The sequence below is a fragment of the Dendropsophus ebraccatus genome, chromosome 2 (genome assembly GCF_027789765.1).
Source record: "Dendropsophus ebraccatus isolate aDenEbr1 chromosome 2, aDenEbr1.pat, whole genome shotgun sequence".
Classification (NCBI taxonomy): domain Eukaryota; kingdom Metazoa; phylum Chordata; class Amphibia; order Anura; family Hylidae; genus Dendropsophus; species Dendropsophus ebraccatus.
This window is the reverse complement of record NC_091455.1, coordinates 34,829,880-34,856,869: the sequence shown is the minus strand read 5'-3', so window position 1 is coordinate 34,856,869 and position 26,990 is coordinate 34,829,880. Positions and strand designations below refer to the sequence as shown.

The following is a 26,990-nucleotide window of genomic DNA, read 5'->3' as shown; positions in this document are numbered from 1 at the left end:
CTTACCACCTTGCCCATCCCTTCAAAACCACCTCAGGACAATTCTGTGTTTTCAGCTAAAAGGGATTCTTTTGACTTTAATGGCTTTCCAGTACATCCATTCTACAAAAAGATGGCTCGGAGCTTTTTATAGCGTAGATCTGAATCTCATTCACACGCACAGAAATTTATCACCTTCACCCTTCTTTATAAATGTAGGTTTCAGGAACTTGCAGTAAGTATGATTTACAGTTTCCCGGCTTTGTTAATGAGGAGTGTGCATTAAATTGTGTTCAGCGGCTCTAATGGAACTGCACTGACGGCCAATGGGTACTTACTGCTAATGAAAAACTGTCTAGAATGTGTGAATAGAACAAGGACAGCACAAATGATATTTACTAGTTATTTATGACTATCATTTCATATCAATAGGAATTAACTACGAGTGATTGGATTCTTCCAGTCTTTGTACTAGAGTGCTGTTGCGAGCAGGATTGGCTTAGGGTATGTTCACACGATGAAAAATAAAGAAAAATATATGGATGATGCCTTACGAGAAATTTGGTTGTTACTGCTAATAGTTGTCACCCAGGGGTGCTCAGCTTCATACAGTGGCCTAGACACCTAGACCACCCATTATCGCGGCTGTACCCGATCACCTCTGGATGGAGGTATACTTTAATTTTTTTGGTATTCGATAAATTATGGTAATATCAGAAAAGTACTAAAATTATTATGTTTTTTATTAAAATTATAACCAATGTATAAGCTGCGGCTTATGATAAAAAATAAATCTCACGTGCAAAGTGGCTATTTTAAGGCTTAAAGGGAATCTGTCCTCTGCAATTTATATTTCAAACAACTGCTGACACTGTAAGATAGTTGTAAGGTCAAGGAAACACATTGAACCTTTCATATATCTGTATTTGCTTTCATTGCGAAGAAAAATGTTTTTATTCTCTGGTACAAAGAGGAGTTCCCAGGCTCCTAAAAAGCTGGGAGGCCACTAGAAATTTTAGAAAGTTGGGTGACCCTGCTGAAGTCATCAATGAGTGTATGGGGACCCTTAGTGAATTAAACAAAGCAGAAGGCACTACCCCATAAGATGTGAGCAGTCTTTTGGCTGGTTCATCGACATGGCAGAAAACTGGAGGATGGCAGAGGTTGTCTTGGTTGACAATTTCTAACAACATGGAAGCATAACCAACGCTTAGGTGACAGCATTTAGTCATAAATGTGCCAACAATATGTTCCAAAAAATAAGGGACAAGACAGCAAGATTATTAATATTATAAAATTGGATAAAACCATCCCCCCTTCTGTAGAACAATGGTTAAAGGAGAAGTCCGAATTTTTTTTTTTAATATAGTATTGTATTGCCCCCCAAAAGTTATACAAATCACCAATATTTACTTATTACATGAAATGCACATGAAGTGTTTTTCCCCTGCACTAACTACTGCATCAAGGCTTCACTTCCTGGATAACATGGTGATGTCACTTCCTGGATAACATGGGGATATCACTTACTGGATAAAATGGTGATGTCACGACCGGACTCCCAGAGCTGTGCGGGCTGTGGCTGTTGGAGAGGATGATGGCAGGGGGACACTGAGGGACACAGGGCACTGGAGGGACACTGAGCATCCCCCTGCCATCATCCTCTCCAGCAGCCACAGCCCGCACAGCTCTGGGAGTCAGGTCGTGACATCACTATTTTATCCAGGAAGTGACATCACCATTTTATCCAGGAAGTGAAGCCTTGATGCAGTAGTAAGTGCAGGGAAAAAAAACTTAATAAGCATTTCCAGTAATAAGTGTATATTGGGGATTTGTATAACTTTTGGGAGGCAATACAATACTTTAATAAAAATTTTCGCCGGACTTCTCCTTTAAACTTACTTAGGAAAATTATGATTAATGTGGAGAGTTACTATATGTAATAAGGATGAGGTTTAAAAAAAAAAGGAAAAGTGTGCTTTGGAGGGAAATTTGAATGATCCAAGACGGCAGAAGAAAACTTGTTGGTAAAAATATGGTGGGTTTAATTCTTCACCAAAAGAGGTACAAATATCATATAAGCAGGATACCAATCATAAGAGAAATAAGGCAATAGTCTTACAAATGTCTTAGAATGTCTCTGTGGTTCAAGTCTCAGAGTCCCAAAAATGATGGGGATGATCATTGGTGACTGAAGATTTGGCTAGAGAACAAAGAACTTCCTTGGGTGAATTCCTGAGGTGGGGGCTAACAAACCCCAGATGTGCGTGGAGGCTTCTCTTGAAAGATGGTATACCAAAAGACCACCCAACCAACTAACCTTCTAAGTCTATATACTCTCCTGACCGGGAAAATATATACACTTATGCCCAAATATGGTTACACCCAGTACAACTTATATCCCAAAAATGGTATACTGGCAAAGCTCCAAGTGGATTGGTCAAGCTGGACACGTAGCTATATCTCACTATGATCCATACATTACCCACGTGACCATTTAGACACGACCATATTAGGACTTCCAGTCATCCACCATTTTGGAGGTCAAGAAATTACTAGGTGAGAGTTCAGCCCTATACTCAATATGAGAGTGGAGAAGAGAATGAGACTGGAATACAGTGTAGATATATCTTGGATGATAATAATTTGATTCCACTAATGCCAAAGATAATATGATCCATTCAGCCATTAATAAGGTTAGATGTTATAGATGGGGTTACAGGTTATTAGTTTTTTACACTATAAGAATAAGAAGAATAAGAAGAGAGGACTAAAAGTGTTTGACTCTATATGGGGGCTTGGCTTGATACAGAAGAACAGCTCTGAAACTGTTCTGTATTCTGGTGTCTAGTTATAGATATATAATAATAATAATAATAATAATAATAATAATAATAATAATAATATTATTATTATTATTATTATTATTATTATTATTATTATTATTATTATCCCCTTCGTGCTGCAGCTAGTTTGGGCCTTAATGACCAGGCTAATTTTTCAAAATCTGACCTGTCTCACTTTATACTCTTATAGCTCAGTGATGCTTTAACGTATGCTAGCGATTCTGAGATTGTTTTTTCGTCACATATGGCACTTTATGTTAATGGCAAAATTTGGTCACTACTTTGTGTGTTTTTTGTGAAAAACATCAAAATATCATGAAAAATTAAAAAAAAATTGCATTTTATGAACTTTGAAATTTTCTGCTTCTAAAAAAAGAAAGTCGTAGCACATAAATTAGTTACTAAATCACATTACCAATATGTCTTCTTTATTCTGGCATAATTTGGTAAACATATTTTACTTTTTTAGGGTGTTATGGGGCTTAGAAATTTATCAGCAAATTATCACATTTTTGTGAAACTGATTTTTTTAGGGACCAGTTATTTTTTTAAATGGATTTAGAAGTCTGGTATCCTGAAAACCCCCATAAGTGACCCCATTTTGGAAACTACACACCTAAAAGAATTAATCTAGGGGTATAATGAGCATTTTAACCCTACAGGGGCTGGAGGAAAGTATTCACAATTAAACAGTAAAAAAAATGGAAAATTTTAATTTTCCAATAATATATACGTTTAGATTAAAGTTTCTCATTTTCAAAAGGAATATGAGAGAAAAAGTACCCCAAAATTTGTAATGCAGGTTCTCTTGAGTACAACGGTACCCCATATGTGGGCGTAAACCACTGTATGGGCACACAGCAGGGCTCAGAAGGAAGGGAGCGCCAATTAGCTTTTCCAATGCAAATTTTGCTGCAGAAGTTTCTGAGCGCCAGGTGCGTTTGCAGTGCCCCTGTAGTGTCAGCAGAGAGAAAACCCCCCATAAGTCACCCCATTTTGGAAAGTGCACCCCTCAAAGAATACATCTTGGTGTGTGGTGACCATTTTGACCCCACAGGTATTACAGGAAAGTATTCAAAAGAAGACAGTAAAAATGAAAAACTCGAATTCTTCCAATAATATGTTCGTTTAGTTTGAAATTTCTCAATTTCACGAGGAACAAGAGGAAAAAAGTACCCCAAAATTTGTAACGCAGGTTTTCCTGAGTACAATGGTGTCCCATATGTGGGCGTAAACCACTGAATGGGCACACAGGAGGGCTCAGAAGGGAAGGAGCGCCAATTAGCTTTTTCAATGCAGATTTTGCTGCAGAAGTTTCCAAGCGACAGGTGCGTTTGCAGTGCCCCTGTAGTGTCCGCAGAGTAAAATCTCCCAATTAGTCACTCCATTTTGGAAAGTGCACCCCTCAAAGAATTTATTTTGGGGTGTGGTGAGCATTTTGACCCCACAGGTTTTTGAGGAAAGTATTCAAAAGTAGACAGTAAAAATGAAAAACTCGAATTTTTCCAATAATATGTTCCTTTAGTTTGAAATTTCTCAATTTCACGAGGAACAGGAGAGAAATGTCACCCCAATATATGTAAAGCAGGTTCTCCTGAGTAGAATGGTACCCCATATGTGGGCATAAACCACTGCATGGGCACACAGCCGGGCTCAGAAGGGAAGGAGCGCCAATTAGCATTTTTAGTGCAGATTTTTCTGAAGAAGTTTCTGAGCGCCAGGTGCATTTGCAGAGCCCCTGTAGTGTCAGCAGAATAGATTCCCCCCAAAAGTCACCCCATTTTGGAAAGTGCACCCCTCAAAGAATTCATCTTGGGGTGTGGTGACCATTTTTACCCCACAGGTATTAGAGGAAAGTATTCAAAATTGGCCAGTAAAAATGAAAAACTCGAATTTTTCCAATAATATGTTGGTTTAGTTTGAAATTTCTCAATTTGACGAGGAACAGGAGAGAAAACGTACCCCAAAATCTGTAACGCAGGTTCTCCTGAGTACAACAGTACCTCATATGTGGGCATAAACCACTGTATGGGCACACAGCAGGGCTCAGAAGGGAAGGAGCGCCAATTTACAGGAGCAAAACCGCAGCTAGTAATGGTTATTAGAAAGCGCAGTTACTAATATAAGATAAAAAAAATTAGATTACAGGTAATGTGGGGTGGTTACGGACAGCCTGGGGTGGTTATGGGCAACCTGAGGTGGTTACAGCTAATCTGGGGTGGTTACGGACAACATGGGGTGGTCACGGGCAACCTGGGGTGGTTACAGGCAACGTGGGGTGGTTACGGGCAACGTGGGGTGGTTATGGGCAACCTGCTGTGGTCACAGGCAACGTGGGGTGGTTACAGATAAACTGAAGTTCTTATAGGCAATCTGGAGGGGTACCTGTAATCTGACATGGGCACCGCAATCTGGAGGGGGTCATTGGCAATTTGGGGTGGTCAGAGGCGACGTGTGGTGATCAGAGGCGACGTGTGGTGGTCAGAGGCGACGTGTGGTGGTCAGAGGCGACGTGTGGTGGTCAGAGGCATCGTGGCGTGGTCAGAGGCGACGTGTGGTGGTCAGAGGCATCGTGGCGTGGTCAGAGGCATCGTGGCGTGGTCAGAGGCAACGCGCGGTGGTTACGTGCAATCTGGGGGGGTTACATGTAATCTGGCATGATTACGGGGAACCTGGGGGGGTTATGTGCAACCTGGAAGGGTTACAGACAATCTGGGATTGTTACTGATGAAATGAAGTGCTTATAGGTAATCTGGGGTTGGTACATGTAATTTGGGGTGGTTACGGGCAATCTGGAGGGGTCTCTGGCAATTTGCGGTGGTTACGGGCAACGTGCGGTGGTTACGGGCAACGTGCGGTGGTTACAGGCAACGTGCGGTGGTTACGGGCAACGTGCAGTGGTTACAGGCAACGTGCGGTGGTTACGGGCAACGTGCGGTGATTTCGGGCAACGTGCGGTGGTTACGGGTAATCTGGGGAGGGGTTAGGGGTAATTTGGGAGTAAACTGCAATTATTACTATAATAAAAAGTGTGTGTTTTATTTTTTTGTATGTTTGTCACTTTTTGTACTTTACATATTTATTTTCACTGTATTACTATGATTACTGTGATATTTTCTATCACAGTAATCATAGTTCAGTGACAGAGACCAAATTGGTCTCTGTCACTTTAAATTTTCAGAGCTTGGCTGGTTGTGAAGCGCATGCGCACTTCATAACCAGCCAGGACGTCGAGGAGAAAGGAGCTCCAGGATCAGGTGAGTATATGGGGAAGGGGGGGGTGACTGGGGGACGGGGGTGACAGGGGGGGTGGGGGGCGACTTGGGGGGTGGGGGGACATCACTTTTTATCCCCTGTCACCAATCATTCATGGTGACAGGGGATAAAAAGTGCGGGGAGCACATGGTGCAAGCGGTCAGCGGTATATAGTATATAGCGCTGAACGCTTGTACCGGGACCCAACAGGGGGGTCCCCGATGACGGCCCCATGCTCTCCGCTACCTCCGGTGGCGGAGAGCATGGGGCTTTCATTCATTTTAACTTTTCCATCGCTGTGAACCGACATTAGTCGGTTCACAGCGATGGCGGCGGCCATCTTGGAAATGATGGCTGCCGGGGGAGGGGGGTTAGTGATCGCCCTACTAGGGGGGGCTGATCTGAGGCCTGGGGGACATTTATTTCATCTCCCCCCGCCGTAGATTCACGGCGGGGGGAGATGAAAGGCGGCGGCAGCACCGGTAATCCTCTTTACCGACGGCCACCGCTATGACGTTAATAGCGGCGATCGTCGGTAAGGGGGGGGGGCCGGGACGGACCCCACACACTGCCCCAACCCCTCAGCTACCTCTGGTAGCCGGGGGGATGGGGTGGGGGCCGTCCCGGCCCCGCAGCCTTATTCTCTGCCATCGCCGTAAAAAGCTGATGGCAGCAGAATAAGGACCATTAGTGACCGCCGTAAAAAGCCGTATCGGCGGTCACTAAGGGGTTATTATTATTATTATTAAAATCCCCTCCCTCTCTCTCCCATCACTCTCTTAATGGGGGAGGGTTTTAGGTCGGGTGGGGAGTTATGGGGGTGGGTGACTTGGGGGGAGCTGTTATATGAATTGTAATTGTAAAGGTACAATACTATAATTATGTTCTTTTTCTAAAAAAAAAATATATATATATATATATATATATATATATATAAATACATAAAAAAAAATAAGGGATAAGACAATCTAAGGTCAGACAGTCTAAGGTCAGAGACACAGACTGCTAGCTAGTATAATGGTGCTAGCATTGGCACCATCTAAGTGCAAGAGCCTTCTTTAAATCAGAGAGTAAAAAAAATCAACTTGGCACTACACAATGCAATGTCCTTCTCGCCTGCGGGTAGCTTCTAACCTTGCAGTTGCAGTATACAAAACCATGACCACATGCAATGGCCCATGGAATAACCATATGGCCATTGGCCACCACTTGTGCTCATGATTTTGTCCTCATTTGGCAACTGCAATGTTAGTATATATATCCTAAGGCCAGGAATTTATAGTAAATGGTTAATGAATTAGTTACTCTGATACAAGACATATGTCCATTGAGTTAAACCAGACACTAAGGCCAGAACGGTTATGCTTAGTGATCCCAACAAATGTGGCTTTATCCAGCCCGTATCACAGCCCCAACCATAGAACACAACAAATTGTTTTATAAAACATACAAAAATAAACTATAAGCAGAAGATTTACCTTATGGGTAAATACACAAAACACATGACTTTGCTCTTTTATAGAATGTCACATTGATAATGAATCCACAGAAAGATGTTCTTCTATTGCGCTGCACTAAATGACATAGTTAGAACAGGGGAAAAAAAACAAAAAAGACAAGAGCTCTCTCGGGGGTTTTGCTTTTTATAGGTTATCTCTTTGATGTAAGGATAAATGAAAAGGTACAAGAGACATCTAGAGGACAAACCAAGCCCCGGAGCTGACACAGCACTCCATTAGGCAGTGTATGAATAGTAATATAGAAGGTGAATCAGATGCTATTAAATTCAGAATACATAATGTTAGTGGTTCTTCCTAACATAGTGTGGCTGAGATACACAGGCTGGTGGTGTCCGGGTGGTGGGGTGCAGGCACCATGACCGGCTGTATGTTGGAAGGTGTGCTGTCAGGTACCTTCTCTTTGGCTCCATAGGTAACCCCTCCCTTTGGTATACAGGATTATTACTCTAAACACAGACCTCAGCATAATTCAACAGCACCCACAGACCCCACAGCCAGCATCCTCCATCCTAATATCCCACAGACAGCATTCTCCACCATTCAGAACCCGTAGACCCAACAACCAGCACCCTTCATCATCCAGCATCTGCAGATTTCACTGCTAGAACTCTATTTCATCAAGCACCAGCAGACCTCAGCACCCTATATTCCCACAGCCATCACCCTCCAGAATCCTACACCTACAGACCCCACAACCAGCACCCTTCATTATTGAGCACCTGCGGACCCCAGCAATGTCCAACATCGAATACCCTACATCATCCAACACCTGTAGATCCCAGCACCCTACATCATGCACTTTTTTTTAATGACAGTGCCCATTTAATCATGGGATAACCTTTTTAACATTAAGGATTGAGATTGGTAGAGTGGTTGGGAATGGTAGAATGGTTGGGGTTGGTAGAGTGGTTGGGATTAGTAGGGTGGTAGAGTGGTTGGGATTGGTACATTGGCTGGGATTAGTAGGTAGGTTGGGATTTGTAGAGTGCTTTGGATTAACAGGATTGTAGGATTGGTAGAGTGGTTGGGATTGTTAAAGTGGTTGGGATTAATAGGGTGGTTGGGATTAGTATGGCGGTTGGGATAGATAAAGGGTTAGGATTAGTAGAGTGGTTGGCAATAGTAGGGTGGTTGGGATTGGTAGAGTGGTTAGGATTAATAGGTTGGTAGGCATTGGTAGAGTGGTTGGGACTGGTAAACTGGTTGAGATTAGTAAAGTGGTTTGGATTAGTAGAGTGGTTAGGAATAGTAGGGTGGTTGGGAATGGTTAAGTGGTTTGGATTAATAGGGTGGTAGGGATTGGTAGAGTGGTTGGGATTGGTAAAGTAGTTGAGATTGGTAGGGTTGTAGGGATTGGTAGAGTGGTTGGAATTAGTAGGGTGGTCATTATTGGTAGGTTTGTTGGGATCGGTAGAGTTGTTGGAATGGCTCATTGTAGTCCATATCTAAATCTAAATTGAGCTGCACATGAAGTATAAAAGAAAACAAGGGTCAAATAAACCCGAAGAAATAAGTGATGTAATATATAAGAATAGTCATCAACCAAAGGTCCTTTGTAACATCCAATATTTACACCGGTGGCTAACATCCCTCTCTACCACATTATCCGGACTTATCCACACAGACCTTGGTGGGAAATATGAGACACACAGTAATCTTCTTAAGGATTTTGTAACTTCAGTGTTATACAAGACAAGACAAAAGGTCACTTCACAGAGTTTAAGAGAATTACATCAGACACTATGGTCAGCACTACAGATCACTGCAGTTACATTGACGATTAATTTCCCTATACAATAATTGTTCAGATAGTGGCCAAGTATTTATTTCTTCTAATTTCACATACAGTGTGTCCCACAACATTGTATAATGGAATGGTTATGATGTATCTTGGTGAAAACATTTTATTCCTTTGGTGCACAGCCCAGGGGGTGCTTAGTAAGGGTCAGAGCCTGTGGGCTGGCAGGGCTTATGCTGCAGATTAAAGAGAACCTGTCACCCCCGGTGACCTGTCTGCTTTAGCAAATAAATGTAATGCCCATAAAATAACAATTCTGGCTCATCTTCTCTTATAGCTCTGTAACGTGCCGTTGCTGTTATTCTTACTAGAAATTTATGACTCTATAGCCAACTGGGTGTTACCAGTTGGGGGCGTGTACCTACACTGTCTGAAACTATCCAATCAGAGCTGACATTGCCAGGTAGAGTAGGGACACGCCCCCCAACTGGTAACACCCAGTTGGTTATTGGTTAATACATTTCTAATAAGAATAACAGAGGAACGGCACATCACAGAGCTATAAAAGAAGATATTCCAGAATTGTTATTTCATGGGGAATACAAGGATTTGATAAAACAGGCAGGTCAGGAGTAGACAGGTTCCCTTTAATCCCACTGTTGGTGGGCTGGTCCAGTTGCTTAGGGGGCTGCACAGTGTTGGCTTAGTTGGTAGTATTATTTGTAGGCATATTACACTTGTAGTCGTCCCTAAAATACACATGAAGCAACATTGTGTGAACCTAGTCTTACCCAAAGAGAAGCTTTCATACTCTTCCATACACTATGGATATTAGGGTCATATACAGACAATCTAATATTACAGATATACACTCTAATTATTTAATCACCAGGAATGTGGGTCCTATCTGCAGGTGTACGCCAGGCAGAAGGGGCCAATCTGTGCCTTATCCCTGGCGTAAACCTCTGGTGGACCGTTCCCAAATGTCCCCCCATATGTGTATATATTTTAACATTGCTAAAAGTTATTGTCCCTTTAAAAACAACTCTGGCAACTTATAACTTAGTTATAGAGACTTTAACACCCACTAAGTAAATAGTTGGCCAGTTCATCCCCCCCATGACTTGTGGGCTGCTGTGGGCATGCTCCTATGTTTGCTGAGTGACTCATGACACGTAAACGGTACAGCTTTATGAATGTAGACTCCACCACTAAAAACCTGTATATTACCAAATGACAACATGGCTTTTAGGCCTAGTGGCCAGAATAAGGACTACAAGATTATTTTAAAATCTAAATAGTAAAATGGCAATTTTCTGCTTTGCCAAAATGACTGGCATCAGGAAGATACACTGGTCTTTTACCTGTGTTAGTTATGTGCTTATTTTAGTTTAACTTCAGTTTTTTCTTATTTTAAGTTGACATTTTGGGGGCTTCAGAACCAATTACCAGTTTTCAAAGAGTTTTGATACTATGATACAGTATTTAAAGTGTAGCTGTCATTTAAAATATTTTTGCAGAAATCAATAGTACAGGTGATTTTAAGAAACTTTGTAATAGGTTTTATTGGGCAAAAAAGTAGCTGTTTTGCAGCCTTCCCCCCTTCCTTCTTATCTTTTTATTATCAGGCAACGTCGTCTTTATTACAAAGAAGCAAAGTGAAGACGGGTTTTGCTGTGTCCATTATGGAGGGGGGAGGGGCTAAGGGGGATGAGTGAGTAGGAAGAGGAGACAAGCAGCTGTACAGTCTGGAGGCTGTATGGGCACAAAAAATGCTGAAATCAGAGGTCAGAAAGGTCAATGCAGATCTGGGAACTTGGTGAGAAAAGATTGCAGGATGTTGTGTTGTGCAGAGCTGCCTTTTCTCCTTTTCATGTTCACTCATCCCCCTCGGCCCTTTCCCCCTCCATAATGGACACAGAAAATCTGCTTTTTCTGAAGTGAGGGGAGGAAGCTGCAAAACAGCTTTTTGAGTACAGAAGGAAAACCTATTACAGATTTTTTTTTAAATCACTTGTACTATTGATATTTATTGATCTCTGAAAAATTTAAATGACAATAACTCTTTAAGACTTACAGTTGTCTTCCTGGAACCATTTATTGTAACTTGTGCTATAAACTTTATATTCTAGACAGTCACTGGCAGAAACAAATGTTACCCACTGACTTATTACATGCTGCAAGTTCCTTAAACGCTTCTGGTAAAGATCGAGCTGCCAGAATAACAATTTGGTTGTGGTATCTACAGAGATAATTATCTTAATAGCATCCAGGGTGACTTCATCTCATCTCCTGAAGATGTGTCTGAGTCGATTGCAGAGGCCCTGAGTTCCTGGAAATCAGCATGTTCTGTAGTATGGATGAAACTGCAAGTCAGGACAAATCGGCGTAGTAATAATAATAAGGGATCAAAGTGAACGAAGCCAGAGAACCTCAGGCCATCGGAAGATCTGCGCACTGGAATCTAAATCTTATTAGGACGTATAAAACTGTAATCAATAATGTCATAATTAAAACGTAGCTTTATCCAAAAATAAATCTGCAACAAGTTCTAAAGGGCAGACAATGCTTGGTAGCCATTTTCTTGCACTAAAGTTTCATGCATATTATGGTACCTGATTAGATTTTAATCATTCATGTCATCCAACTTATTCCAATGATAGGACATGATATGACTAAAGGTTTGGCCGTCGGTATAAGGTGTTTGGTATGTTCCCGACCATCCACCGACAGATGATTTTGGTGAAAAATATGAAAAATCACCACCTGGCCCCTTTGTTCTGGGGGAAATAAGCCGCTGTCAGAGCTCTCTGGCTGTGGCTTAGCCCTCTCCTCCCCATAGAGGACACAGGAATGCTCATCCAGGCCAAACGTTCCTGTGTAAGGAGAGGGAAGATAACTGATGGCTGAACGATCGTTCGAACGTCAGTTGTGGAAGGGGTATGGCCACTTTAGTAAGAGTTTTTATCCCTGTAGAAGGTAGTTACAGTCTCGACCCCCCATTGCCAGCAGTACAAATTTTTTTTATTGTATTTTTACATTTTATTACTTTTTACGTGTTCAGATTGTTAATAAAAATATATTACACATAATTTTTACATTATACCTCTATAGTACAGTTTTCTAGGCAAGCTCTGTGACCAGTGCAAAGGTCATTGTACAGGGATGAGGAGGGGAGCTGTGGCCAAAACTTATTGTGATTGGTCTGATCACATCTTATCTATTTTCCAGCGCACGTTTTGTTGTAATCCTCCCTGTGATGGTCAGGAGGTAACTAGTGGAAAGTCATCTGTAGAGAACTGTATTGTAAGGTTATGTGGTCAGAATGAAAATTGGAAGATTTTAAGGTTATGGGTCATTTATAGAGATGAGCGAACCTGGAGCATGCTCGAGTCCATCCGAACCCGAACTTTCGGCATCTGATTAGCGGTGGCTGCTGAAGTTGAATAAAGCCCTAAGGCTATGTGGAAAACATGGATATAGTCATTGGCTGTATCCATATTTTCCAGACAACCTTAGAGCTTTATCCAAGTTCAGCAGCCCCCGCTAATCAGATGCCGAACGTTCGGGTTCGGATGGACTCGAACCCGAACCCGGTTCGCTCATCTCTAGTCATTTAACAATTCCCTCATTTAACAAGAGGGAATCATTTCCAAGAGTTCGGGTTCGTACGAACCCAAACCGAAGCAGGTTCGGACCATCCCTAGTCCCTAGTAGAGATGAGCACAGCTTGAGCATGCTCGAGTCCGATTGTTCAGCATTTAAATACCGGTGGCTAAAGAAGCTGGGAAAAGCCCTTGGGAGTCTGGGAAAACATGGATACAGCCAGAGGCTATATGTTAGACTATATGCTGTCTACAGCTATATAGTACATATGGCAGGGATGCATAAGGACCATATGGACTCCATGTTCATAGTTCTGCCCAGTACTTAAAGAGGCTGTCCAGGCAAAATTAACTCGTCCACTATCCAAAGGCTCTCTCTGGTGGCTCCATAGAGCAGGAATGGAGCTGCCAGAGAGAGCCGAGTACAGCACTAAGATCTTTCCGGCAGCTCCATATGAATGAATAGAGCCACGGGTCACATGCTGTACCCACGCCTGTATTCATAACAAAGGAGCTGGGGGCTGATCCAGAGATCGGTGTGCTTGAAGGGGGGGGGGGTTTGCAGAGGTGTATCAGGAGAGGCAGCAGCAGACCACCACTCTCTCCCATGGGCTCCTCAGACGATCTTTAGACACCCCCCCCCCCCCCCCTGCAGCTCCCCACACAACCCCTTCCCCTGCGCTTGCTGTCCCGCTTACTTGCATGTGATAGCGCCGGCAGCGACCGGGGAATGAGGAGAAAGTAAGTGCTGACCTAACAGGAGATTGTCCTATGTAATAGGGGCTTTAGTTTTGTCTGGACAACCTCTTAATGTAGTTTAAAAAACAGAGAACTAAAAATGTCAAACAAAAAATGTTTGCTTTAGGCCAAGAAGAGTTGACATTCCCTTTATCTTATAAGTGTTTTCTGTGCTGAATACCTTTGTGACAAATCTATAGCAGACAGAAAATGTGACAGGGTCAAGTGTAATGTCATATACCCTGTAGCCAACGGCAACATCAGAACAATGGCTGCTCAGTAATTCTAGAAACTGAATACAGAACTTGATCCAGTAATGATAGGAGCGGGCGCGACTCTACATAAATACTGATAAAGTGTCACCCAAGGAGCGCTCACTTGTGAAGTCTATTAGGCAGGAAGATTTTACTCTCTGGAAATGTTATATTCCCCCTCCTACATATATGGCTAACTTATTCAGAATTAGATGTTTCCCAAACAACACTTATCACCTATCCACAGGATATGTATGAAGAGTATGATAAGGAGCTCCCCCCAATGATTTAATAATGGGGGTCCCGTGCCTCCTGTTTGAATAGGACAGTGGTCAGGCATGTGCACTGCTGCCCCATGCAACTCTATGGAATTGAGGGAGATAACCAAGAGCCGAAAGGAGAAATAGTGGGTGTGTCTGACCACCATTCCTTGTAAATCGGGGACATGGAACTCCCTGTTCTTCTGATTGTCTGATTGCTTGGCTCCCAGCATTGAGTTTTTCAGGAGGATGACACTTTAACAAAACAGGCTCTGGTGTTCTCAGTGTCCATTCCCCATTGCTAGCCATTCCTGCTCAAACTGTTGACCTCCTCAATAAATACAGCTGGCCCATCTGCAATAGGGAGGCAAGAAAGTCCATGTAATTGTCCATCATTTACCTGGGATCCGCAGAAAGAAGTCCCATCCCAGCCTATAGCAACGACTCTACCCAAAGGGCTGTGTCTCTTTTGCACCATTAACCAAGAACCTGGTTTCTTTGTCGGGTATTTACTGCAAATAAATACCCCTACCTTAAAATTATTATGTGTTTTAGATATTTTTTTTACAGTAAAACATTAAAGCTATAGTACATGTGGTGGTGACCAATAAGAAGTCAATTTTGCAGGCTGAACCCCAATTTCACTAGTAAATTGTGCAGCCATTGGCCACACTTGTGGGTGTGTTTTTTTCCTCATACGATAGCCGTAGTGTTCGATCGTACGCTTACAGTTCCGAAAATATTTGAGAGGTGGCAAGGCTAAGAGTACTCATAAAATACAGTAATCTTGGGGGCCTTGATCTGTCCAGTGTGACGTCTGCTTGGTGGTCCTGGTCTTAGCCTTAGGGTGTGTAAGAGGCTAGGAGGCCGCCTTATCGCTGCCCTACTTCCTGTGTCTTGCGAGTTACCAAGTCTTGCAAGACATTGGAAGTAGGGTGGGGAAAGGCAGCCTCCTAGCCTCTAGCATTCCACGGCGCTAGGACCAGGCCCACCAAGCAGACCACCGGACACGTCAAGGCCTCAAGTTGGCACTCGATACTAACCAGCGTGACTTTTCTATGGACTACAAGAGTTCTGGTCGTGGTAAGTGCAGATAATATAGCACTATGCATCTGGTATACAGAAAAATATTTAGATGTTATATAACTTTTGTAGGGCAATACAATAGTTGAATACGGCCTTTAGCCAGAGTACCCCTTTAAGATTGATTTGCCTCCAGTAGTTGCCACTTAGCAAGGTCACTGAGCAACTTTCTCTACTTTTTTCCCATGAAGTATTCCATATAGCTATACCATAAGCTATAGGGTTCCAAGAGCTCACAGATGCCTGGATCAAGGTTTGGACAGAGACACCATCCAACCATTGGATCCCTCTAGTCTAGAGTTACTGATGCTGACCACACAGCTTCTGTCAGACAGTTACATTGGATCTGATGACAATTTAGGCAGGCAGAGATGGCACTGGCTGTAGCTGCCCATATGATTCGGTGCTGATGCATTATGGGATTGATAGCAGATTTGAAAGGGAGAGAACAAAGTTTGAAAACTGAAAAAAATGGTGGCTGATCAGAGGTCACATGACACTGCTAGAGAAATTAAATGTATGGATGCAGAAGAGCTTGGATGGAAAAATGGTACTGCAGCAAAAGTAATGGTGAATGTGCATTAACAAAAAATGTTAAAAAAAATCGTGCAAATATTGGGAAATATTCTAAATATTTTACTGCCTTTCTAAGGCGTATCATGCTGATGCAAACTGTCTACTCTATTGTTCTTAATAGCCCAACATTCGGTCTTCTGCACAGCCTTAACAGATTTCCTGCCCCTGCTGTACACTCTAGCCAGGCATTTTGCCAACTCCATTGTGAAGGAGAGTAGGAGTGTATAGGAGAACAATACTAGTTTTAGATGTTGTAGTTTTTTTGTTGCTGTATCTTGTAAAAAATAAAAAAATAAAAGGTATAAAACATATTTGGTGGAGGAACCTTACTGTAAGTGTAAGTAGTTTCTGAATTAGTGGGCTGGTAGTGTAATTTATGGATATACCTGGTCCCCCAGGACAAATGATTTTTTTGAAGGCAAAGGGTGCTGAAATCATGTGATGTGATGCTTCCATTTTATTTGATAAAAAAAACCTATTAACACTTCTCTTAATGAAAGCATTCTTATTTTGCTGATTTTTTTTACACCGTTAAATAAATCTCACACATCTTTTCCCAATGCACTTTAAGTTATGACCAATGCATACTATGATGGTCTTAATAAATTCTCCAAAAGTGTGTTTAGGAGGCCTTAAAGGGGAACTCTTATGATCCCATAAAAATAAAATGCACATAAAGCATATAGGTGCACTCACCTGATTGTTGGACCCACTGATTGACACCTTTCCCACTTGTCTACACTGCTCCTAGACCCAGATTCAAACTTTTACAAATGATGCCAATTTTACATAATGGCACTTGGACAGTAAACTAATCTCCCAGCATGCACTGCACCTCAGAACCAACTGCTGGTTACCTGCCCTGTCTTGTAGTATGTGCCCAGCACTGCTCAATCTGCTTCTGTCTATCTATCTCCTATCTATCTCCTATCTATCTATCTATCTATCTATCTATCTATCTATCTATCTATCTATCTACCTATCTCCTATCTATCTATCTATCTATCTATCTATCTATCTATCTATTCATCTACATAGATAGATTAGAAAAAGAGAAAGATGAAACAACAGTATCTTGTCCGCTATACTACTCAGGAGAGGCTGCGGTTTTCCTTCCCTTGGCCAGGTGATCACTGTATGATGTCAGTGGTGGGCGGGGTTACAGATGGGGAGTTATACCTTGCCTGACAACAGAAAAGACAGAGATCATGTGATCTGTCTCAGAAAGGGAGGGGGAGGACCGATGAGTAGAGACAGAGTGGACCAGGAAGTGAGAATTTTCAACAGCTTCAGGGTGTGAGTCAGGGTGTGCTGCAGAAAAATGGCCCAATTCATGTAATAGAAACCTATTACAAACAATCTTAGATTGTGAGGATTATACACTGTCAAACCAGAGTTTCTTAACGAGAGTTTCCCTTTAAAGAGCAAAAAAGAGGGAAAAAAACTAAAAAAAACTAGTATTTTCTTCTCCAAAAACAGCGCCACTCTTGACTACAGGATTTGTCAGGTATTGCAGCCCAGATCTATTCACTTAAAATGTAAATGTGATACCAGAAAATGACAGTAAAGAGTGGCATAGTAGGTATGTTAATATATGCATATTAACTATCATTTCTATCCCATTGTTATTTAATACAAAACATAATGTTAAACCTTCGTCAGTATTATTCAACAATAAGAATGTCACTACAAGGCTTGTAATATAGAAGGACTTCCTGGACCATGTGAGATGCTTAGGATTAATCCGCCCTAGAGAAAACTGTCCCTTGTAGGGATGAACTGAGATTGCACTAGGCTGTAGTAGGTCAAGTCATGGGGTGATGTGAGGCGCTCGGATTATAGGCTGGCCAGGTGTCAAAAGCTATGACTAAAGGACAGTACTCAGCGAGTGGGGGAGGGGCTGGACCTTGGACATTGCCTATCTGCACAGATGGATCCCTGGTATGAATGAAGCATGGATGATAATGGAGCTGCATATACTGTAATATATAGTGATAGAACATAAAATAATTGTACTCCCTGTACATGACTTGCATAAGAAAATACTAATTTATTTACTGCTATAAAGCAGAAGATTGTTCTCTATCAGGGCCAAAGCAGATAAACTAGTTAATTTTAAGTCCTCACCTAAGTGAAAAGGTGAAATGACAAAGCAAATGTCATAAATATTAGCCTGATAGGTTTTTGTTTACTTCTCAATTTCTAGGTGAGCTAGGTGACCGCTAATATAGCAATACTGCTCATTTCTGCATCCTCAGGGGCGTCACCCAATTTTCCTATTCTCCAAATACACACAGTTCTGCAGCCATCCATAACTGTCCTTTGCATTGTTGTGAAACTAGGCAGCAAGCAGGAAAAGCTGGGTGTCTCCCCGGTCATGATCAGATTGGTAAGTACAGAAACACATATAACCAAGAAACAGTTGAACAGAAGGTTAAACTACTTTTTAGTCAAATACTGTACATACTTAAATATACATTTTTTTTGTTCTGTGAGGAGCAGCGAATAAGTATATTGGGGGAGATTTATCAAACTGGTATAAAGTAGAATTGTCTTAGTTGCCCCCGGCAACCAGATTCCATCTTTTATTTTTCAAAGAGACTGTGAGGAATGAAATGAAAGGTGGAATCTGATTGGTTGCTAGGGGCAACTAAGACAATTTTATTTTACACTAGTTTAAGAAATCTCCCCCATTGTCTTTAATTTTAGATTTTGGAAATTAATGCTTATAGAAGGTTCTAACAGGGTCCCCTCTTAAGACATGCCAATTATAATACTGTGGCAGAGGGGATATTGGGACCCATGTGTCCAAGTTATCTCTGTGCTCTATGCCTATGACCTGTAGAATTGTAAACAAAATACTGATATTTGAGACCCATACAGGTGTTTAAACAATTATTTTAGGACCAGGAGATGGTGTTAGAACCAGTAAGATGGTGTCAAGACCATAAGGTGATGTCAGGGCCATTGAGCTTGTGTTAGGACCGTGGTGATAATGTCAGGAGCACTGATATGTTGTCAAAACTAGTGAGGTGCTGTCACGAACACTTACATGTCCAGATCAGAAACATGGTGTCATGACAACTGAGATGGTGTTAGGATCACTAAGATGGTATCAGGAACAATTGTATGGTACTCTCGGGATATCTAAGATAGTGTCAATAGCACTGTGATTATGTCATGACAACTGAGATCGTGTCAGGACCACTTAGATGGTGTCAGGAGATCTGAGATAGTGTCAAGAGCACTGTGATCATGTCGTGACAACTGAAATGGTGTCAGGGCCACTGCTATGGTGTCAGGACAACTGAGATAGTTTTAACAGCAATTTCATTGTGTCAGGGCCACTGCTATGGTGTCTGGTCTTCTTCTGTCGATAGCACTGTGATTGTGTCATGACAACTGAGATGGTATCTGGACCGCTTAGATGGTGTCAGGAGATCTGAGATAGTGTCAGGGACACTGTGATCATGTCGTGACAACTGAGATGGTGTCAGGACAACTGAGATAGTGTTAACAGTAATTTGAATGTGTCAAGACCACTGCTATGGTATCTGGTGTACTTCTGTCTATAGCACTGTGATTGTGTCATGACAACTGAGATGGTGTCAGGACCACTGCTATGGTATCTGGTCTACTTCTGTCGATAGCACTGTGATTGTGTCACGACAACTGAGATGGTGTCAGGACCACTGCTATGGTGTCTGGTCTACTTCTGTCGATAGCACTGTGATTGTGTCATAACAACTGAGATGGTGTCAGGACCACTGCTATGGTGTCTGGTCTACTTCTGCCGATAGCACTGTGATTATGTCATGACAACTGAGATGGTGTCAGGACCACTGCTATGGTTTCAGGACTACTGACTACTGAGTGTTAACAGCACTTTGAATGTGTCAGGACCACCGCTATTGTGTCCGGTCTTTTTCTGTGAATAGGTACTTAAAAACCTCTTTCAGAATCTGTCATGGCTGGTAATGTAATAACTACATGTAATGCCTCATTTAGAAGCCTCCAGAGCAGTCATTGCACCAAAACAGAAACCTTAAAGAATATTTCCTTCCCAAGTAACCCCTTGAACTGTCTCACGGCAACTATTGCTGCTTTCTTCTGGGGACCCTCTAAGCATGATCTAAGGACCCTAATAAGGACACAGGACAACGGAGAACCATCACAGGCCTTCTATAAAAAAAACACAACAGACTAACAATATATGAGATTGTGCTCGTAAACAACTGTGCTGACTGAAGTGGAAGAGCATACTAAGCTTTTATACTAGAAACATCCTAGAAAATCTAGCCTACAAACCAATAACCAACCTATATCACCAATTTTAGATCTCAAAGAAGTCGCCTTCAGTGTTAAGTTATTAGGCTGACAATTTAAGATACAGTCCGCCTTAAACATGGAGGGATATTATAATGTACCGTAATATAATATACAACATATGTCAAAAGTCAACACAATACCAACTAAAGTGATACAAAATACTAATGATGGCGCAAACAGAGTAATAGAGATGGGGGTCTGAAGACGATACAAGGACATTTTTGTCTCGTCATAGTCCAGGTATTCCCAAAATCTGCATCCGGTACATGATGCGACTCAAGGGATAGGAAAATGAGAGGCTGCTTACCAGGTTCCAAACACCAAGGATAATTGTTCCGGTGCGGACATGGCAACACAAGCAACAGCTGTTCGAGTAAAATCGAGCCCATGGTGAATGCATCTTCATGTCTTGGGATTTTTAGGAAAAGAATTCAGTGCCAGGAAGTAGAGTCTTCAGGAGACGAGAGCTGTTTCTTGCTGAGTGGCAGATATCCAGGCTCCTTCAATGCATGGGAATGCTCGGCGAAGCTTCAGCACCACAGACAAGGATTACATAGGCAGACAGCATCACTGGTCACAACTGCAGGCTTTTCCCATCCAGACTGCCACTACCGTCTATAAGAGGAGATTAGCAGATCCTAGGGATCCCCTGAAAGCTGTGTGCCAGTACCCCCTAGTGGAGAGGAGGCTGTATGATGGTGCGTCACGCTGATCACTTCAGGATTAGGAGACCTTGCACTGAGATAGAATGAAAGGAAAAGCGTTAGATCCAGCAGTGCAGGAATGATCGACCATATCATAAGAGCTGCATACTGGACAGTGTCTGTAGCTTCATATCTAAAAGAGCGCTCCTCGTCATCAATTAGGCTCCCACTTTAAGGCTATGTTCACACAATGTCATTTTGCGTCTTTTTGAACCATTATTTGTGTCTGTTATTAATAAAACGTGGCTCTTTCCGAAAAGACGTCCGCAAAGCAAACGTTGTAAGGGTATAGCCTAAAAAAAACGCATAAAAATAACGGAAAGAAGAGACAAGCGTGGAGGTATTGTCCACTTGCTTATATATATTACAGTGAAACGTCTTCGAAAAGACAACCTAGTATTGCATTAAAATAGTCGTTTTGCATACTGTATGAGGGACTTGAAAATGGTCACCGTGAAAGGGGGAGTGTCTTCTGGAGGGGTGGTCTTTTTTAAGAGGCTTCACTGTCAGGGTTAGGACAAGGCATTTTGGTGCTCCAGACAGATGCCCCCCTACCACCCTCAGTAGGTAGGTTGACCCCCTGTAGTTAACCAGGTGTCCCCTCATAGGTATATAAGTGCCCCTCAGTAGATAGACGGTGCTCCCAGTAAATATATGCACCCAAAAGGTAGCCGGGTGCCCCTCCTAGTAGGTTGCTGGTGCCCCTGGTAGGTATATGCACCGAGGAGATAGTCGGGTGCCCCTCCTAGTAGGTTGCTGGTGCCCCTGGTAAGTATATGCACCAAAGAGATAGTCGGGTGCCCCCCAGTAGGAAGCCAGGTGCCCCTCCTTATAAGTAGCTGGCACCCTCATTAGGTATATGCACCCTGTAGATAGTCAGATGCCCCTCCCATAGGTAGATAAGTGCCCCCAAGGGGTAGTACCCCTTAGTAGGTTGCTGGTGCCCCCAGTAGCTATATGCCTCCTAGTAGGTAGCCAGGTGCCCCTCCTAGTAGGTTGCTGGTGCCCCCAGTAGTTATATGCCCTCCAGTAGATAGCCCCGTGCCCCTTCTAGTAGGTTGCTGGTGCCCCTAGTAGATAGGTGCCCCCAATAGTTAGTTGTTCCCCTGTAGGTAGACAGAGCACCCAGCAAAAAATAATAAAACTGCTAGGACACTGGCAGGACAGGCGCTTCTCTCTCTGCTGACTACAGGCACATGCATGACAAGTGTAGCCATTGTGAGTGAGCCATGGATGGGCCCAGAGGTCGTGCTCCATCAGCTTTCACCTGCAAGCAGGGCAAGTGCCCAGGATTCCTGATCCTAGTTGTAGTGGTGGTATAGCCTGCTTATGGACGAACGGTCATTTGCCAGATGGTGATGTGTAACGCCACTGATGTAGTGGGTGGTCGGATATAGCTCAGCCAGATGGTAGATTGTTGAGACACCAGTGCCAGTGGGGCACACAGGTATGGCAGCACACCTGCTTTTAGCTCAAGGGGGCTGGCTATGTCCTTTCCCCTGTGGTCGGTGACTTGCCAGGTGGTGAGGGGGGATCCCTTGGGTACTTATCACGGTGGTCCGGAGTGGAGCTGTGACCCATCCGGACTATCGGTACCACCACCCACAGAAAGGGAAAATGGATGGAGTAGTGACTGTGTAGGTTCCGGAACAATAACCAATAACCAATGACCTCCCTGTGGAATAACCTCTTCATAGGTCACAGAGCGCACTCAGTAATGTTTCACTACTATATGTCTATTGTCATCTGGTAGTGACTAAATCCTATACCTTAAAGGGATCTCGCTGGGTGCGTGCACACAGCTCTTCAGGCAAGCCCCGCCCCGGCTGGATTTCATTGGCTGCTCCATTCCAGGCTTCCTAGCAGCCAAAGTCAGACTCCCGACCCTAATCCTAACGTCGTTAAGTTTTAGGGTTAGGGTTGGGGGTGGGAATAGGGTTACTACCAAACTACTTAACTATACCCTGCCCACATGACAACCCTAACCCTCGGGGTTTGTGCTAATCAGGAAGGTTAGGGTTAAGGTTGGGGCTGTAGGGAGGGTTAGCACATGAGAAATCGGGGGACGTAACCCTAATCCGACCCTCAACTCTAACACTAAAGGTTCTGATTAGGGTTGGGGTTCCGGCAGGGTCTGATTTTAGCTGCTAGGAAGCCAGGAGTGGAGCAGCCAATGAAATCCGGCCAGGGCGGGGCTTGCCTGGAGAGCTGTGAGCGCACACCCATCGAGGTCCCTTTACGGTATGGGATTTAGACATTACCATTGTCATCTATGTTTTGCTGTAAAGCATCTCACTAAATGCTGTTAAGAACAGCAGAGGTAAGATAGCAGCCCCCATAACAATGTATAAAACAAAATAAAAAAAAAATTACAGTAAAAAAATAAAAAGATTGGGATTAAAGAATCATTTTTAGCATCTGTCCTTTGATGCTAGAGAGAGTTGGATGCAAGGACTTCACTATGGTCACTCTCCTTATCGATAATAAGCATGTAACGATAAGTGTGTGTGCTGGGCTCTGGATCGGGTGTAACACCTGCTAAACACCACCACACCACAGGATGGTCCCATAGCTTCCTATACTAAGTAGTAACTAAACAATTCACAAATGACACAAAGCAGTGGTGGAACATTCTATAATCACATGGAAGTAAATGATTTCAATGTATTAAACATTCTTCCCTATCAAATAGAGGAAAAAATATTATAATATCACTTTGGGAGAAAAAAAAATGATTTAATCTTTTTCAGCTTTTTTTATTTTCTCGTTTAAAAGGCCACAGCACTTTCATTTGTTCACCTACAGACCCATATGTCTGTTTTTGTGACACCAATTTTACTTTGTAATAACAGACTTAATTTTTCCATAAAATATGTTGTGAAACGGAAAACCAAAATTTATTTATATGTCTGTAATGGCGATTTTCGCACGATTGGTTTCCTTTAAAGTCTAGGAGTCTCCGAGAACTCCTATTGATTGCAAGATGATGCGTCCTTCTAGTGATAACAAGTGTTGGGCAGACTTGCCAGACTGTTCAGGTTCGGCAATTTTCTCTGAAACCGATCGCTTGGCGTTTGACTCCCGGCAGATGGAGAAGTTGGATGACGCCCTTGGGCTGCCAGGGAAATTGGAACAAGTGACAGCAGGGACAACTTCTTCCCATCCAGCCCACATAATGCAGTCTGCTGGCAGTTTTGCTATACATTACTAGTGATGATCGAACAGGGCCGAGGTTCAGGTACGAACCTTAACCATTGGCTGTCCATTTCTTGGGAAAGGTGGAGACAGCAACAAGTCCCGCCTAGAAACAGGTATACAGCCTAGGTCATAGGCTGTATCCGTTTTCCAGGCGGTACTCGGGCTTTCCCCGCCTTCCTCAGGGAACGGGAAGACAGCGGGAGTCAAATGCCAATGGTACGGGTTCGTACGAACCTGATCTTTGGCCTTGTTCGATCATCTCTATAAATTACTCCAGTCCAGTCTCTATCTGCTTTTGCCAAGAGACTAAATCTGATAAAGTGAGTGGTGCCCTGAGTTCTGGCATTGGTTGGCTAAAGCAAAAGGGAGGCAAACAAGTTGCCAAGGCAGATTTTGCAAGTCACCATGGTGAGCTGGTTGCCCGGCCCTGACCTACAATACCAGTCTGTATATTATGATCTTGTCTATAAACAACACACTAATCCAATAATATACCACGGCTGATTTTAAACTGTCTGGAGATTAAAGGCGTAATCTGCTTTAGCGTTGTCCTGGTTTCTTGGTAGTCAATCGTAAATTCTCATTGTGTGCTCATATGGAAATATACCTAAAACACAGACGTATGAGACACAAAATACAATGTTCATAAGCAATACCCAATCATGCGGCATACGTCTTCAAGGAACAGCAGAAAGATCTTACCCGATTCCTTAGTGAACCACAGTAAACATATAGAGATTTGGGCTCAATAACAGTTGGTAAACTAAGGGTCAGTAATAGTAGTGTGGTCAGGTCACAGACATCTGTTGCTAAATTTATAGTGGATCGATGCTATGAAGCTATGATTTGTTAGGGCCCCCATACACATTAGACGAACTGTCTAAACAGCTTTTTGTCTAATGTATGAGGACTTCTCGATTCTCACATAACAAATCATATCATATCAGAGACGTCAACCCAGATCCTTCCTACAGTTAAGCAGAAATCAATAGTACAGGAGATTTTAAGAAACTTTGTAATTGGGTTTATTAGACGAAAAAAGCATTTTTATCATGAGAAAGCAGTTTGAAGCTCTCCCACCTGTCTTCATGATTTTCTGTGGAGAGGGGAGGGGTGGAGGGAGATGAGGCACCAAAACAGGACAACAAAGAGTTAATTTACAGCTACATTACTGGGCTATCTCCTCTGAAGTCAGCACTGACCTCTCTGATCTCTAAATACCGGCTTTCGAACAGCTCCCACTGTGTAATCCAGTGCTTCCCAACCTTTTCCACCTCGGGGCACCCCTCAGAAAAAAAAAATTTTCCTCGGGGCACCCCTACTAAATAATGTTCTACAAAATAAGAAAACCGTCATAGAGTGACTCACAGGTGACGTCTTCTTTGATCTGAGGCTTCACTTTCCCTTTTCCTCTCCATCCGGCCCAGACCTCCATGATGATTTCTTCCAACTACTTTTCATCACTTCAGAACCTGCGAGACAAACAATTTAGGCTCCGCACATTTCTAGCAAATTCCTTTCCTTTCTCCCTCCTGTCGGCTCCCAAAGTAACTGCGCTGTTTGGTGTTATGTGCAGTAAAGCGAGTAGGAATGTGGGATGCCCCCTGTATGTAGGATCCCCTGCTGTGCCCCCATGACCTAATAATGCCCCCAGAGGTGCCCCCATGAGCTAATAATGCCCCCAGAGGTGCCCCATATACTAATAATGCCCCCAGAGGTTCCCCCATGAGCTAATAATGCCCCCAGAGGTGCCCCCATGAGCTAATAATGCCCCCTGCTATGCCCCTAAAAAAAACAAAAAAACATCCTACTCACTTAATCCGCGCTGTGGCTGCAGGCAGAAGCTCTCCTCCTCCTCTTCGGGCTCCATCTTGCGAGCCGCGGGGACAGGACGTCCGGCAGGCGTGATGACGTCACATTATCACGCCTGCCGGAGAGGTCACGTCCCGGCCTCCCATAGGCTGCTGGCATAAAGTGCCTTCAGCCTATGGGAGTGACTGTAGGAGCAGGATGCTGATACTTCCTGCTCCTACATTATGCTCACTTTAATGTTCTGCCTGCTCAGTGCGGGCGGAACATCAAAGTGATCTGTGCATCCTGAGAAGCTGTGCGGCCACAGCTTCTCGGGATGCTTAAAGTGACAGCGCACATTTCCCACCGTGATCCCGCGGCACCCCTGGCGGGTTCTCCCGGCACACCAGTGTGCCGCGGCACCCCGGTTGGGAAACGCTGGTGTAATCCTTTGTTCTCTGCTGGTAACTAATCTCCCTCCTCCCCTCTCCATAGGTTAGACACAACTCGACTGATGTAAGAGTCGGGATTTCTGGATAATAAGTGGATGAGAAAGGAGGGGGGGCTGGGGAAAGGCTTTTTGAACGCAGATAATGCCATATTTGCCTAATAAACCCAATTACAACGTTTCTTAAAATCGCCTGGACTATTGATTTGACACTGATATATTGACATTGATAGTGACACTTTAATTCATATGAGGGAAAAATAAACGTTACATAATGTATTACAGAATCCCAAAATCCCTTTCATACATCAGACTGGGTTGTTTCTGCAAAATAGGCATGGATTTCTGCAAACCCAGGAGAATGGGACAATCAGAGAAATTTCTGCAAAAACAGAAAATGCTACCCTGAATAGTATGTAGGCCCTATGGCAGTTCTTTGCACATCTCCCTTTAAGGGTGCACACTGCATTACTATTATACCACAACCCCCTCCCCCCAACAAAACTAGAACCTACAAATGCACAACATATATACCCTGAATAATATCCGACACAGCCACATGGAACATCAGGAAGCAGTCACTAATCTCCAGATTTAGGCCTCCTTATAAATCAATATAAAAATAATCATAAAAAAAAAAAAAAAATACAACAGCCGGGACACACGC

General features: G+C 43.1%; 1 protein-coding gene across 1 annotated transcript in view; it reads right to left on the bottom strand.

Moving 5' to 3' along the window:
- Positions 1 to 20,624, bottom strand: part of LAPTM4B (lysosomal protein transmembrane 4 beta) — a 61,367-nt gene extending 40,743 nt beyond the window's left edge. Inside the window, exon 1 of the mRNA XM_069959880.1 lies at positions 20,490 to 20,624. Within this exon, the coding sequence (XP_069815981.1) occupies positions 20,490 to 20,588 (99 nt within the window). The 5' untranslated portion in view covers positions 20,589 to 20,624. The remainder of the gene's footprint in view (positions 1 to 20,489) is intronic.
- Between the last annotated feature and the right edge of the window lie 6,366 nt (positions 20,625 to 26,990).